The sequence below is a fragment of the Hoplias malabaricus genome, chromosome 15 (assembly GCF_029633855.1).
Source record: "Hoplias malabaricus isolate fHopMal1 chromosome 15, fHopMal1.hap1, whole genome shotgun sequence".
Lineage (NCBI taxonomy): Eukaryota > Metazoa > Chordata > Actinopteri > Characiformes > Erythrinidae > Hoplias > Hoplias malabaricus.
In genome coordinates this window covers 6,244,905-6,260,142 of record NC_089814.1, presented here as the reverse complement: position 1 = coordinate 6,260,142, position 15,238 = coordinate 6,244,905, and the positions used below count along the sequence as shown (strand labels likewise).

General features: G+C 42.7%; 1 protein-coding gene across 2 annotated transcripts in view; it reads right to left on the bottom strand.

The window, feature by feature from the left end:
- ccbe1 (collagen and calcium binding EGF domains 1) overlaps positions 1-15,238 on the bottom strand; it is an 87,305-nt gene that overhangs the window by 7,110 nt on the left and 64,957 nt on the right. For both annotated transcript variants that reach the window (XM_066645970.1, XM_066645971.1), the window contains exons 3-8: positions 14,686-14,738; positions 13,488-13,622; positions 12,821-12,958; positions 10,463-10,569; positions 7,138-7,246; positions 4,732-4,871 (exon numbers count right to left, since the gene is read on the bottom strand). In XM_066645970.1, the coding sequence (XP_066502067.1) occupies positions 4,732-4,871; positions 7,138-7,246; positions 10,463-10,569; positions 12,821-12,958; positions 13,488-13,622; positions 14,686-14,738 (682 nt within the window). The remainder of the gene's footprint in view (positions 1-4,731; positions 4,872-7,137; positions 7,247-10,462; positions 10,570-12,820; positions 12,959-13,487; positions 13,623-14,685; positions 14,739-15,238) is intronic.

Below are 15,238 nucleotides of genomic sequence, written 5' to 3'. Positions count from 1 at the left end.
AGCCCAAGTTTAAACACTTCACCGCTGTTGAAACACATCTGTTATCTTACATTATCACATAGTACTCTCCTCCAAGGGTGTTGAGCTAATTGCTAACGCTGTATTAACAGATGTTTAACTGGTAGTGCAATGTGCCTTGATCACAGGACAATTAGATAACAACAGTTCCAGATGGTAATGCCAAGTGTAAACTGGGCCTTATATTTACTGGTATTATCAGTAGATTTAATTAATTGCTGAGGTGTATATAATCAAACATGTTAATAGTTTTAAATACTTTTTAAACATATCTTTTTAAATGCATTGTGCATTATGGGGTTAATACTGCAAGTACTTAAACTCTGTCATGGTGGAGTGCCAGTAGTATGCCTTATCATTATGCAACAGCATGTATTTCTGAAATGGATCATATTTCCAACATTTTTTTCATGCTGCTATAGTGAGTGTATACATGAACAGACAGACCATTTGAAACTGACAAGGGAGTTTGCACACATTTTCACTCAAACACACACACACACACACACACACACACACACACACACACGTGCAGTCCCAGGACACTTACATATGCCAAATCTGTGAACTTTCCAAAGTTTTTTTTACATTTTTACAATAATACTGCTCCACTCAGTAGTATTGGCTGGTGTGTGTGTGTGTGTGTGTGTGTGTGTTTATGTACTTGAATCCTAGTGGACTCTTTCTCCTCTCCGTAACTTAGGAGGCCAGTAACAACCCAAAAACACCACATACTTGGTCATTCGTCTACTTTATATTTGAAAATAACGAAAGAAGACAACAGGTTTCCAACTCACTCAAACTTGTCTTAAAACATGAAAGCTAACTCCAGGGTGTTGAGAGCTAGCTCAGAGAGTCCCGTGTTCATAAATAACTACGATGAGGAGCCATTTTCTTGTTCTCCAGTGTGATGGAGACCAGTGCACCAAGAGCAAAAAGGTCAAAGGTCAACACTATCAGGGATGTTAACTGCTGGACCGAAGCAGCCAAGAAAAACAAAAGCAGCATGTTAATGGATTCAGCCCCTTCTCCTGCTACTGCTATCACAATTTATCAGGATACACACACACACACACAAATCCAGCCTGGCAAAGCACTAGCTGTTTTATTGGATTCACATGAAACCATGAAACAGACAAGTGAAGGGGAAATAAACATACATTGCTTTGGAAACAATTGGAAATAATAATTGGAAAAAACTGAATGCTAAAACCAATTAAAATACATATGGCTGGGACTCCTGGGACAACCATGCAAGACCCAGTAGACCAGAAGTTCCCATACACTGGGCCACAGACCTGTCATTTGGCCAATGACCATAAAGATCCTGCTTTTTCTGTCCACATATTTGTTTGAGGTCAGGTTTTCAGCTCTGACATCCACCAAAACAAATGCTTCATATTTAGTTGAATGTCAGAAACACACTGCATTTGTCAGTCACAGATATTACACAATGCTGTGATCCACTTGTCTTCAAGACACAAGCCCAGGTCTCAGATTAATACTGATGTTAACATGTTAACAGGTTGTATGCAGTGGCTGTAATGCACCACACAATTTACAGTGACAACAACAAAATATAAAGCCCCACTGAACCCTCCTTCCCCTCTCATCTACTGCCTCCTACTGCTGCTCCTACGGTGTGGCATCCACTCCGTGGTAGAAAAAACCTCTGGGAACCTCTGCAGTAGACCACCCAAACTGTCACCATCAGATTATGAAATGAATGAAAGATGGTCTCACATTTGCATCATAAGCTCGGTCCTGTTTCAGACCTTATTTACTTCACAGAGTATTTTTTGTGTGTTATTATTATCTCAAAATAATAATAATTAACAATGTATCTGTGCTATATTCCCAACTATACACTTTGTCGTGCTTTACCTGAAATGTCAGCACTGGTGTGTTGATTAATAACTTAGAATTCAGCCATGACTACACAACCTGCTCCAGAATATTACAGTATAGCACTCCTCTGATGTATTACTGCAAAAATATCCCTGCTTCTGCGGCTGCTGGCGCTGTGGGACACACTGACAACAAAATTTGGATGAAAGTAGCAATGTTTCAGAACAATATAAGACATCATTTTGAAGCTTGAATTTGTTCTCATTCTTCATCAGCATTGACATTTTTGTCAAAGTAACGTAAAGATACAACGCACAGCCATGTGGTCTCCTGCATTGTGCTCTAGCTTTGGCCACAGCTGCAGCGTCGTCTTTCCAGAGAGTTAGCAGAGGTCAGCACTAGCTCAGACGGAGGTGACCCAGCTGGACACGGCCTAACGCTGCACTGTCTGGCTGGAACTGGACACCTGCATCTACAGAGCGAGCTTTTTCAAACTCAGCTTAACTCCAGGCTCACAGGGGGCACTTCAGTTTGACTGTAAACAATAGGCTTATAGGGGAACTGGGAAATACAGGCCCAATTTTAAATGTATCATACTTTATAACATCTATGTTTTTGTTGGATTTGGTTGTTATATTCAGCAATACGCTGACTAGCGAGAATAGTTAGTTACAGTGGTGTTGCCAGAGTTTTGTTTGAAAGAGGTCTGATTACAAGTCAAAGGGCCAGTGAGCAAAAACGATGAAGGAGAATAATAAAAAGACATCGCTATACGATAACAACCACTTGCTTGTTAACGTCGTTCTAACCTTCCTGGGGGTCTAATCATAAAGCAGTTAAATATTAACATAATAATAATCATTAACTAGCCAAATTAATACATGAACTAATCACCTGTTAGAATATAGTGTGAACACTGGAAGGACGCACATATAGAGCTTTTATTGTGGCTACACAGCAAATTCTCCAGTGTTAAATCAACACTGTTACAGTGTTAATTTAATACTAATTGTGTTGATCTAACACTGGTGAATTAACTGTGCAACAAACATAATCAGTGGCCTGTATCTGTCTGTGTCACACTCCTGCCCTGTCTTGTGCTTTCCTGTTAAGTGATGTCTGTTTCTCTTGTTTATTTTAGTCCCTTGTCTCCGCCCTCTCGTTAGTGTTCCCACCTGTGCTTCCTTTGTGGTCCTGCCCTCTCATTATTCTTCCCAGGTGTTTCACCCTACAGCCATCAGAGTCTGTAATGTGAACAATCTGTTCCTGAATCATCATGCATGCACACACTGACACATTTATGCACGTCTTTTCCATAACACACAAAAAAAAAAAACAACAACATATATGTGAGACAAATTATCTTATGAAAACTGGAAGAACAGTTGTGTGTGCATCACATTTTGTTTAAGAGAAGACAAACTAAAAATGCCATCCGGCTTTTACTGCTGCACCAAGAGACTGGCAGATTCTCAAATGTCTCCCTCCACCCCACGTAGTGCACAGTGTATAGTGTGACCAGACGTCCTCTTTTACCCGGTCATGTCCTCTATTTTAGACTTAAAAAAATGTCCGGGCGGAATTTCACAAACGTCCGGGATTTTGTTTTTCTAGAGCTTACATAGAACTTCGAGAAGTTTTGTTCAAAACAAAGGCAGGATCCAGAGGAAGACTAAATCATTTCCCAGATGGAATAGTACAAGCACAGGCTCCAAAAAGAGCAAACATGGTGAAAAATGCAGAGATCAAGCTACAAAAAAAAAATGAACTAGCTGTGAACTAGTCAGACATTTGCAGTACAAACTGAAACCTGTATTCTGTAGAAAAACTATGTCATGTATTAGTGTTGTCTAAAGTATTTGAGTGTGCTGTGGGCCCACAGTCATGGACTTAGTGAACACTCCTACTTCAGAGTGATGATAACTGCCAAGGTTAATGGGAGTAAATCAGACATGACTAACAACAGTAATTGGAGTATGTGTGTGTTGTAAATTCATTAAGCCTGTTGGGCTGCAGAAGGATGTGCGGATGTGTAATGAGGCCTAGCTGGGGCCTGTTAAAGTAGGTGTGAAAGTGTGAATGTCTCTCAGCCACTGACTGGCCAGAAGCTCTGTTCTGTTGATGTGTTACACCGAGACCTCTCGAATCTACCACTGTGCTGACAGCGTCCTGTGTCCCCTGATGAACGACTTGAGGATGACCAACACACACTGTTCAGCAACAGGTGAGCTACTGTCTCTGACTTTACCCCTACAAGGTGGACCAACCGAAATAGGTGTGTCTAACAAAGTGGACAGTGAGTGGACACTGTTTACAATCTCAGGCAGCACTGCTGTGTCTGATCCACTCTACACCAGCACAACACACGCTAACACACCACCACCACGTGTGTGACACTGCGATGCTGAGAACGATCTGCAACCCAAATCATACCTGCTCTGTGGGAGTCCAGACCATTGAAGAAAAGGCAGAAATGTGGATAAGAAAGTATGCAGAGAAACAGGTGGACCACTGTCTGTAATTGTAGAGCTACAAAGCGCTCCTGTATGGTCAGTGGAGATGATCAAATTGACAGTGAGTGTAGATACAGGGTAGGTGTTACTAACAGAGTGATCATTCAGTGTAGTGTTCGTCAGAATGCCACTACAAGAGAAAACCTGCTGCTCCCTCAGTGTCTTATCTGAAAGTGCCATGATATGAGGTCTGTTGTGTTCTGGTTGTGTATCAATAAGGGCAGGGAGAAGCAAAAGACACAGAGACACCCACAGTTGTATAATATTATGACCACAGCTGAATAAATTATAATTTGGTAATATGTGAACATTATAAACACTTGTGTATGTATTACTATCTACAGAAACTTACCATCGGTCCACGCCGTCCCTGTTTGATATGGGACAAATCTGGTGAGGGGCCCATGGGTCCCATTTGGCCCCGAGGACCAGGAGGACCTGGAGGTCCAGCCTGCCCTGCAGCACCAGGAGAGCCTTTTGGCCCTGGACTCCCTGTGAGAGAGAGACAGAGAAAGAATATATTGTGTAAATTGCAATAAATAATGTGTAAGTGATTTTGGAATGAATGGGAAGGTCTGGAAGTCAGTTGCTTAGTCGGGCCTTTTCAAAACAAGCCAAGTGCTTGACAACTTTAAAAACAAAATATCACAGAACAGATCAACTCGTGTTACCATAGTGAGAACATGGTAATGACTACAAATAAGTTTGAACTTTTTTGGCTCAAAAAGAGAATAAGAGACAAGCCACAGAAGAGACACAGAGACAGTTTGTGTTTTAGTGGAAATAGAAGAAAATAATTTCCAGTAGAATGGGACTGGATCATAATCAAAATAAAATGTCAGCTTCTAGAATTACTTTAAAAGCAATTGTACTGTCCTTCTTTGTGAGTGTGAAATTCTACACGGTGTCTCCTCTAAGACCTGCGCACAGAGCGCGGTTTGATTTGTTATAACTCTGTATAAAAGAAAGCAGACAGTTAAAGAAGGTTTGAATGTTCAGCCACTTAGAGAAACAGCAGGTTCCTCGTACTAGAACAAGGCCTCAGGCCAAACCCAGCAACGATTCACACTCCTACATCTAACATCATGGGATTACAACACTGAAACATGTTCCAACAGCGATAAAAGCCCAACACTGCGAGTAATTCATTTCCAAGGTGATTTGGAGTTTGGAATGGGCCGGCAGCCAGGTGAGAAATGTAGATTATGACAAATTAAATGTAATTCAAGTAATGACTGGCCAAAAATCAAAATTATTCCCCAGATTATAATGTGAAATATGCACTGTAAAAAAAGCTGTTATTTTACAGCAAGTCTGCTACAGTATTTTACTGTAAATCACAGTGTTTACAGTAAATTATTGTATTACTCAATTACAGTAATATGCTGTAAATTTGAAATACAGTAGTGTTCCTGTAAAGATACGGTAAATGACTGGGAACTCTGCTGCCAGTATTTTACTGTAAATCGCAGTATTTACAGTAAATTATTGTATTATTCAATTGCAGTAATATGCTGTAAATTTGAAATACAGTAGTGTTCCTGTAAAGATACGGTAAATGGCTGGGAACTCTGCTGCCAGTATTTTACTGTAAATCGCAGTATTTACAGTAAATTATTGTATTATTCAATTACAGTAATATGCTGTAAATTTGAAAAACAGTAGTGTTCCTGTAAAAATACGGTAAATGGCTGGGAACTCTGCTGCCAGTATTTTACTGTAAAATTTACAAAAATTGTTTACAGTGTGCTGTTATCTTTATAAATGGTCTCTGTATCTGTATGTTTAGCTACATCACATACTGTAATCCATCACAAATAACAGTGCTGCTCACTCTGAATTATTTTAACTACACAAATGAGTCTGAATGAAAAAAAAGTTTGGCCGACTAGTTTGACACTGTATAACACAAATATCCAGATCTGATGACCTCCAAAGGTTTTTGCATTTCCTTTAGGCACATTTGGTACGTGGTTCCTGGAACTGGGCTCGCTTTGCTTTAACCCCTGCTCCCCATGGTTCCACGTGAGCCAAATAATGTGTAAAGTTTACAAAGAAGTGTAAACCTTGCAGAGCGCCGAATGGCCAGAGAAACTTGTAAATTACGACCAAGTACAGAGCCTAGCATAAACAAGCTGTTTGTAAATCCTCCAAGCTACAGCAGTGACTCACAACAGCAGCTTTTTGAAGCTTTTGAAGAGGTTTAAATGCTCCTTGGTTCAGTGGCTGATGAAAGAATTCAGTGAGAGCTGGACAGTGCAACAAGGAATAAAAATACTCAATTGATCTGTTGTTGATGACGGAGCTGTGTTCGGTCCTAAACAACAAAAACAACGTGTGAATATACGATGAGTAAACAACACCTAACATTACCACCACCATTAGTGTGGTTTCCAAAGCCCGCTGTTGCCATTAGAGACTGGCTACATAGTTTATTTTCTTTGGAGTGGGGTGGGGGTTGTAGTGGAAAATGAAAAAAGTACCAGGTACTAAACTGTGAATTGAGCAACAGTAGGGCTGAGTAGAATAGGGACCATGCAGTGAAAAGATGCCTTAATATTCTCTCTCTCTCTCTCTCTCTCTCTCTCTCTCTCTCTCTCTCTCTCTCTCTCACACTCTCTCTCTCTCACACTCTCTCTCTCTCTCACACACACACACACACACTTTATCACCATAGAAACATTTGATGAGCTAAGCTATGAATCAGGTGAGAGAGTGTGGGGTACACTTTAAAGACTCAGGTGTATCCAAATCTCACCAGGAGGTCCGGGCAGCCCCTGAGGTCCGGGAAGGAAGGAATGTGATGTCAGCATCTTCTCATGGGTCATCTGCTTGTTGACCTCTGAATTACCTGTTATCAATGTTATCTGTTGAGAGAGAGAGAGAGAGAGAGAGAGAGAGAGAGAGAGTCAGAGTCAGAGTCAAACAGAGATGTTCTGATTTGAGAGTGATGTCAGAGGTCTGAGGAGGTTTAAGGCCTGGACCTGTGAATGTCCAGTTACTTTAGAGAAAGTCTTGTATGACAGGCTCTGAAAGCAGTGGTATGATTAATACCAACAGTCAGACAGAGAACTGTTAAAGAGTAAACGAGCCTGAGCTAACCTTTAGTAGCAGGTAATGGAAGCCCTAATCTGTAACATGTGTTCAAAAGTCCTGAGTAATGCAGGTCCATGTCCAGACACACAGTTTACACACACACACACACGACACACACACTCACACACACACTTCAAAGAGCTCATCTCACAGAGCAGTGTAGGGATCTGATGCCATGACCCTGAGAGTTTTAAATGTCCACCCCCCCCCCCCCCCCACACACACACACATGAATTCTGGGGACATTACATTGATTTACATTAATTTAGTGAAGAGATATCCTAGCCTACTATTGTTTAACCCTAACACTATCCTATTCCTAACACTAATCTTCCTCTCCTGCACACATTTAAATAATTCTACATTCTACAATATATACTACAAACCAGTCCCCACAAGTAAGTCCCCACAATGTGAGCATGTAAACAGATTTGGGTTCCCACAATGTGAGTAAAACCTGGTGCGAACGAACACACACACACACACACACACACACACACACACTCCAACCTCTGATTTGGCCCTGTGTGCAGAGGCCTTAGCCTCAGGCTTTTAGACATAAATCTATACGACTGCCTGAATTCAGAAGATTGTGAACAATTTAAAAGCCATTTGGTTATTCTTTGTGTGTGTGTGTGTGAGAGAGAGAGAGAGAGAAGAAAGAGAGAGAGATTGAATCAGAGCAAGAGAGGGAGTGAACTTGGAGAGTGGAGGTATTTCAGGCTTTCTTACATTTCCCACGGTGCTCAGTGTCCTCTGCTGTGATTGCTTTAAAGCTGCATTGAATACTGTTCCGTAAACGTGTTGAATTTATTCATTCAAATAAATTAGCGTGCAGTAATATTTTGTGTTTTTTGCTGATACCTTGTCATATTTAATCTATATCTGTACTTGGCAGCAAAGCCATTTAAACCTCATCTCTCCTCCGTTCTCTCTGTGTGTGGCTGATCCAGCCCCCACCCCTCTCTTTCGGTTCAGGTTCGGCAGCAGTGGCCAAGGACTGCCGAGGTCACTGCACCAGCGCTGAGGTCATTTAAGTAACGTTTTATGAACATATAAACTCAACGGTCAGTCCCCTGAGCCCTGTATACACACCACCCTGGCCTTCTTCATGAAACACAATCATACACACACTGCGCTTTAAATACTAACTCACAGACTGCAATGCCATAATGAATTATATTTAACAGGTAACACAACCTGTGCTTAATGTGTAATATTTTACGCCCTCTCCTCCTCCTCCTAACGTAAACACTGACCTAATAGCAGTTAATAAAGTACTTCATAATATTAATAAAGTTTAAGTAACAGGCTTAATATTCAGTCATTAAACTTAGGATAAAATCAGTAGGTATTTAGTTAGTTATTTAGTCTTAATACGTCTAGGGGAACCACCATGATTTTACAAGACTCAGCTATCACCTGCAATAACAAAGACATGTTGTAATTTTGTTTTACATTAATCCCACCTCCAGACAAATGCTGTAGAACACGTGTCAAACTCAAGGCCCGCGGGGTCATTTGATGTGGCCCGCAAGAGCTTAAAAGATCTGATTGACTGCAATCTAGTGGCTTAATGCCGTTGTTTCCCGGGTAACAATCAGCATGAATTGTGGGAAATGGAGTTTATGGTCAATGCACGCTTTTAGACTTAATTATTAATTATTCCGCCACTAATTCTAAAGCGTGCATTGACCTTAAACTACATTTCCCACAATGCATGCTGATTATGTTGCCTGCCAAGTGACGGCATTCCACCACTAGATCACAGTGTGTCCTCTTCGATGTGATTTTCTCAACAAGTGGAATTAAGAAATAGCTACAAATACTGATCCCAAAATGTCCTGGAAAAGAAATGAATGCCGATGGAAAACAGTCTGAACAGAGATGTGAAGGTGAATACGTGTTTGTGCTTCGAGGAGAAAAACCAGCGTGTCTGTTGTGTCATGAGGCGGTGGCAGTTGTCAAGGAGTACAATTTACGTCTGCAATTTGACACCAAACACGGAGCTAAGTTTGCCAAAGTTAGCCTTCAAGACAAAGTTTTGGGTTATAGAATTACTATGTCATGTGTTTGATTATATTTTTCTTTTTTCACTCGGATAGTTTGATCGATGATTGATGGAGTAATACAAGTTTCTTAACCTCACAAACTAACAGTATTTATGTTGTTAACAGAACAACAAGCAAACATTTTATGAATAAAAAAAATATTTGTATTCATTCATTCATTATCTGTAACCCTTATCCAGTTCAGGGTCGCAGTGGGTCCAGAGCCTACCTGGAATCATTGGGCGCAAGGCGGGAATACACCCTGGAGGGGGCGCCAGTCCTTCACAGGGCAGTGGGAGGAAACCGGATCCCCCGGAGGAAACCCACGCAGAAACAGGGAGAACACACCACACTCCTCACAGACAGTCACCCGGAGGAAACCCACGCAGAAACAGGGAGAACACACCACACTCCTCACAGACAGTCACCCGGAGGAAACCCACGCAGACACAGGGAGAACACACCACACTCCTCACAGACAGTCACCCGGAGGAAACCCACGCAGACACAGGGAGAACACACCATACTCCTCACAGACAGTCACCCGGAGGAAACCCACGCAGACACAGGGAGAACACACCACACTCCTCACAGACAGTCACCCGGGGCAGGAATCGAACCCACACCCTCCAGGTACCCTCCAGGAGTACTTTATTCTACATTACATTTGGTTACATTTACACTGTCTTACAGTTACATCTGGCCCTTTGAGGGCGACCATTATGCAGATGTGGCCCCTCTGTGAAAATGAGTTTGACACCCCTGCTGTAGAAAGTGCAGGTTTGAAATGATAATTGTGTCAGACCAGGTTCTTAGAAGAAAGAAACGATGCAAACAATCACTCTAGATTTAAAATGTAGAGTTAAAGAGTAACCATTGTTTATATATCGTTATTAATGTTAAATTCATGTAAATAGTCTGTTTATGTAACAATACCTTCTGTTTAAGCTGGAAAACTGTCATTTTGATCTGATGGAAGTCCTCACATGTGGCTGTACATGTCCCCGCCTTCATCACATTATCAGACTTCTCAAAGAGTGGAGCTGTGAGAACAAGAAAGTGAGGTTTGCAAAATAAAATCATATTTAGTTTAAAGGCTTTAACAAATTCTGAAATAACAGTGCATTATGGATCTGATTGCACAGGTTGCTTGTAGACGAATTATGGATTATTTATTTGCTACAGGGAATTTACCAAGGTTAAGGAGTATGGCTAAGAATAAAGCAAAGAACACACACACACACACTGATACGCTCAGTGCTCTGAAAACCCCTCCATTCACTTTCTGTGGAATGTGGAAACACTGAATCAGACTGGCATCATCTCCATCATCCACAGTGTCCCCTGATGACCCAGAAATGAAGGAAAGAGGAAGGAAGCCCAGAATGACCCCGTCTACAAGACGAGTGGCTATTTAGTGCTAATGCTAGCCCCAGTCATTAGCTAAGGCCCACAGAGACGGGTCAGTGAAGGCAGGAAGCAGCGTCTTATAAATGTGTAGCGGCAGCGGAGGGTTTGTTTTGCGCTGTGGGCTCAGATTGACAGCTAAATGTGAGGGTGGGTGGGACACCACCCTGGGGGCAAAAACAGAGAACGTGAACAAGCCAAAGATGTTTAAGACCACACATACACTCCTCGTCAGTTCCAGTCACACTCAGCTTACTGATCGCCTTCATCTCGTAGAACAGACGGATAGAGAGCCACGTGTGAGATTCCAAAAGGAGAGTGTGCAAACCACAACGTCAAAAGCCCTTTCCAGCCCCAGAAACAGCTATTACATCACTGGTTTCTCGCCACATGCATCAGTGCGTTTCACCACTTCACCCACCAGACAAAGACAGAACAATGACTGATGAAGTCAAATATCCATCACTCATCCAGCTGTGCCAACTGCAGCTGCAGGACTGGGTTATATACTCATTAAAAAAGCTTCACTTTCTTTTGGCAAAATGGATTGCGAATACTCCTTTTGAAAAATGTAATCTCAAAACTCATAGGTTATTCTCTAAAACCCACTCTATGTTTATAACAACTAGAATTTAAAAGAATAAACTAGGCCAACAGAATGAGACACTTTGGAACAGCTGCACATTTACATTTACATTTACGCATTTGGCAGACGCTTTTATCCAAAGCGACTTACAAAAGAGGATCTAACATTCAAACTACAGCACAATTTATACAAAATACCTTACATTAAGTGCAATATACCAGAAAGAAAGACTTTCAGTGCAAGAGATACTCTCGGAAGAGCTGGGTTTTCAAGGATTTCTTGAATGCGGAGAGGGTTCCTGTTGCTCTGATAGAATCAGGAAGCTCGGTCCACCAGCGGGGTACCAGAGATGAGAATAGCCTCGACTGACCTGTACGGGGGGTTGGTCGTGTTAGTTGGCGCTCCTTTGAGGAACGGAGAGGGCGGGCGCTAGCGTATGGTTTTAAGAGTCTATTGCGGTGGATGGGAGCAGAACCAGTGAATACTCTGAAGGCCATCATTAGTGACTTAAATTTGATGCGAGCAGCTAAGTGTAGCCAATGCAGCTCAACTAATAAGGGCATGACATGTGCTCTTTTAGGCTGGTTGAAAACCAGGCGTGCTGCAGCATTCTGGATCATCTGTAGCGGTCTCACAGCACAGGCCGGAAGACCTGTCAGGAGGAACATGAGCATGAAGTCATTTTGACCAATGCCAAATGTCAGTTTGAGGAGTTATAAAGCCACCCCAGCAGTGGGCTGTGTAGTAGTGGACATGCGTTATTTGGTGGAGCTCCACTGAGCACATTTGACAAGAGCTGGGCTGGATTTTGTGACCCATATATGAAACATCAAACCTCTTTACCTGACTTCACTAACAGTCTGTTGGAGGAATACAATCAAATCCTCACAGCAATGTTCCAACATCCAACCCTTTCCAAAAAGTAGACACCGAAGCTGCTCAGAGAACCCACTCCAGTAAATATTCGATATAAGCAGAACTGAGTTCAAAGAGGAAACGGCAGATATCACACAACAACGCTCCATGAAGCTTCATCAGCCTCGTCATTCTGCTCTCCACTGGGGGAGTGTCCCTGAGACGAGTCGGCTGTAGGCGACCTGCCTCAACACCACAGCACTTATTAACACCGTGGTGTACACAGTAAAAGATGTAGCACATCTACATTTACTCAACACAGTACATGCAGCAGAAAGAGTGTGTGAAAGAAGAGAGAGCGAGAATGAGGGAGAAAATGATGTATGGGGTGAGTGTGTGAATGGAGAGAGCGTGAGCGAGTGAGCGAGAGAGTGTTAGAAGGTCACCTCTCTCGCCCTTGCTGCAGGTCTTCCCATCCTGCTCCAGGTAAAAGCCCTTCTCGCACTCACACCTGTAGCTGCCGGGGGTGTTGATGCAGATTTGTGAACACACCGTTTCGTTCTTGCTGGAACATTCATCAATGTCTGAGTAGAGAGGCGAGAAAGTGAAAACATTCATTTGTTCAGTTTTATTTGCTTTAGATTAATTTTACCCCGGAGAACATAAAAATATCTACATTTATCTACGTTATTAACGAATATACACCACATCTTTAAAACGACCTCCTTGTTTTTACACTCATTTTAAATTCTCTGAGCTCCAATGACCATACAGGAATTCTGAGTCCGTAGCCTGTTAGCCCTTCTGCGCTCTGTACTTCGGTGATCAGACGAGCGGATCAGACACAGCAGTGCTGCTGGAGTTTTTAAAGCCCTCGGGGTCTCTGCTGGACTGAGGACAGTCCACCAACTAGAAACACTAAGCCGATAGCATCCTGAGACTAGGGCTAGAGCATGACCAAAACACTGTCTCTGACTCACTACAAGATCAAAACCTCACATATCCAAAAGAGTAGCACAACAGGAGAAAGAAAGCATCTTATTTGTCAATGAAATGTAGCTATTAGAAGTTAATGCAAATGTTTTGGACCACCGATGTGTGACTGTTACTCACCGAGGCAGTACGGTTTCTCTCGATTTCTATGGCGGTCTCGATCATAACGGTAACCAGGGTAACAGGTGCAGACCACTCGTCCGAAGTGGTCTGTACACTGCTGCTCACAGGGGGCGCCTGCGCACACATCATAATCTACACACACAAACAAACACACACACACACAGGAAATCACACAAGCTCTTGGCCATTGACCTCTGCAATGATGACCCTTCAACCCACAACTCCCATGTCGGTTGAATCTGACACGCTGGGTGATGATGAGCTGGTTTGGGTCAGTTTTGGATGGGACTGCTTTATGCTGGGGTCCGTTAAGGACTCTGATGAAATGATCCAGGTCGGGTTCTGCTTTTTTTGGGCTCAGTTTCAGGCTTTGGTTTGGGGCAGTGTGGGTCAGGCTCGGACACAGAATTCTCTTTGGACCAGAATTTCATGTCTGATGAAATCTCTACATAGTATTCCCAGCAAAACAATGGTGTCTGCGGTAGTGAGGGATAAAGGGAACAGACCCAAGTGTATTCCCCCGCCAGCTGGTGTTCGGAGATTTGAAGCAATAACCTTGTGGTTCCTGGCTCACAATCTCCCACCACTAGGCAGGGCCTTAATGATTGGTTAAGGTTGGTGCACTCGCTAACACTGTCCAATCAGAGAAAGTCCAGCTTGTGATTCTGTATCTATATCTGAGTCTGGGAAAAATGGTGGCCCTTTATTCGACTGCAGCTCTGTGCGTCTCATCAGAGACGACTGGATCAGGTGAGGACAGCGCTTCAGCCGTACAGAAAATAAACCATTAAACTGCCTCATAGAGGAACATAAAACAAACCACTAATACACACACAGTGTGTAAATTGTTGATGGTGGGGCAGGACCTGGCACAGACGCTGACAGCCCTGAGCAAAATCGTGTTAGTGGTTTAGAGCTCGGATCCAAACCCATGCATCTAAGAGACAGTTATGTTGGTCGTGTGTTAATTTTATGATTGTATTCCCACTGTAGAAATCCCATGCTAATCACAATCACGCAATTGTTACGCATGAGCAGACACTGTCTGAATACTGAGGAAAGGTTAAAACAACACAGAAGCAGACTTGAGGATTTTCTTTTAAAGGGGTTTTCCATTTAGGACGCCTATGGGACGCTGGGGATAGGTTTCCGAATTCAGCAGCGTGGTCGAGAGAGAGAGAGAGAGAGTTCTTACCTTCTGGAATGCATTGGCCCAAGACAAATTTAAAGCCCTCACAGCACTTTTTCCTAAAAACACACAGAAAAATAAAGAGCAGAAATGAGGCCCATGGAGTAATTTAAACACAATGCTATAAATGAATGAATACCAACCAAAACACAGTGTTACAAAAAAGGGATGAGGCCAGAAAGAGATGCTCTTGGATGATGGACAGAGGCCAGAACAGTTCAGTTCAACTAACTTCAGCTGAATTAAGTTTTACTGAGGTTTAAAGGTTATATGTGTTGTAGTCACACAGCTCCAGGGACCTGGAGGTTGTGGGTTTGAGTCCCGCTCCAGGTGACTGTCTGTGAGGAGTGTGGTGTGTTCTCCCTGTGTCTGCGTGGGTTTCCTCTGGGTGACAGTCTGTGAGGAGTGTGGTGTGTTCTCTCTGTGTCTGCGTGGGTTTCCTCTGGGTGACAGTCTGTGAGGAGTGTGGTGTGTTCTCCCTGTGTCTGCGTGGGTTTCCTCTGGGTGACAGTCTGTGAGGAGTGTGGTGTGTTCTCTCTGTGTCTGCGTGGGTTTCCTC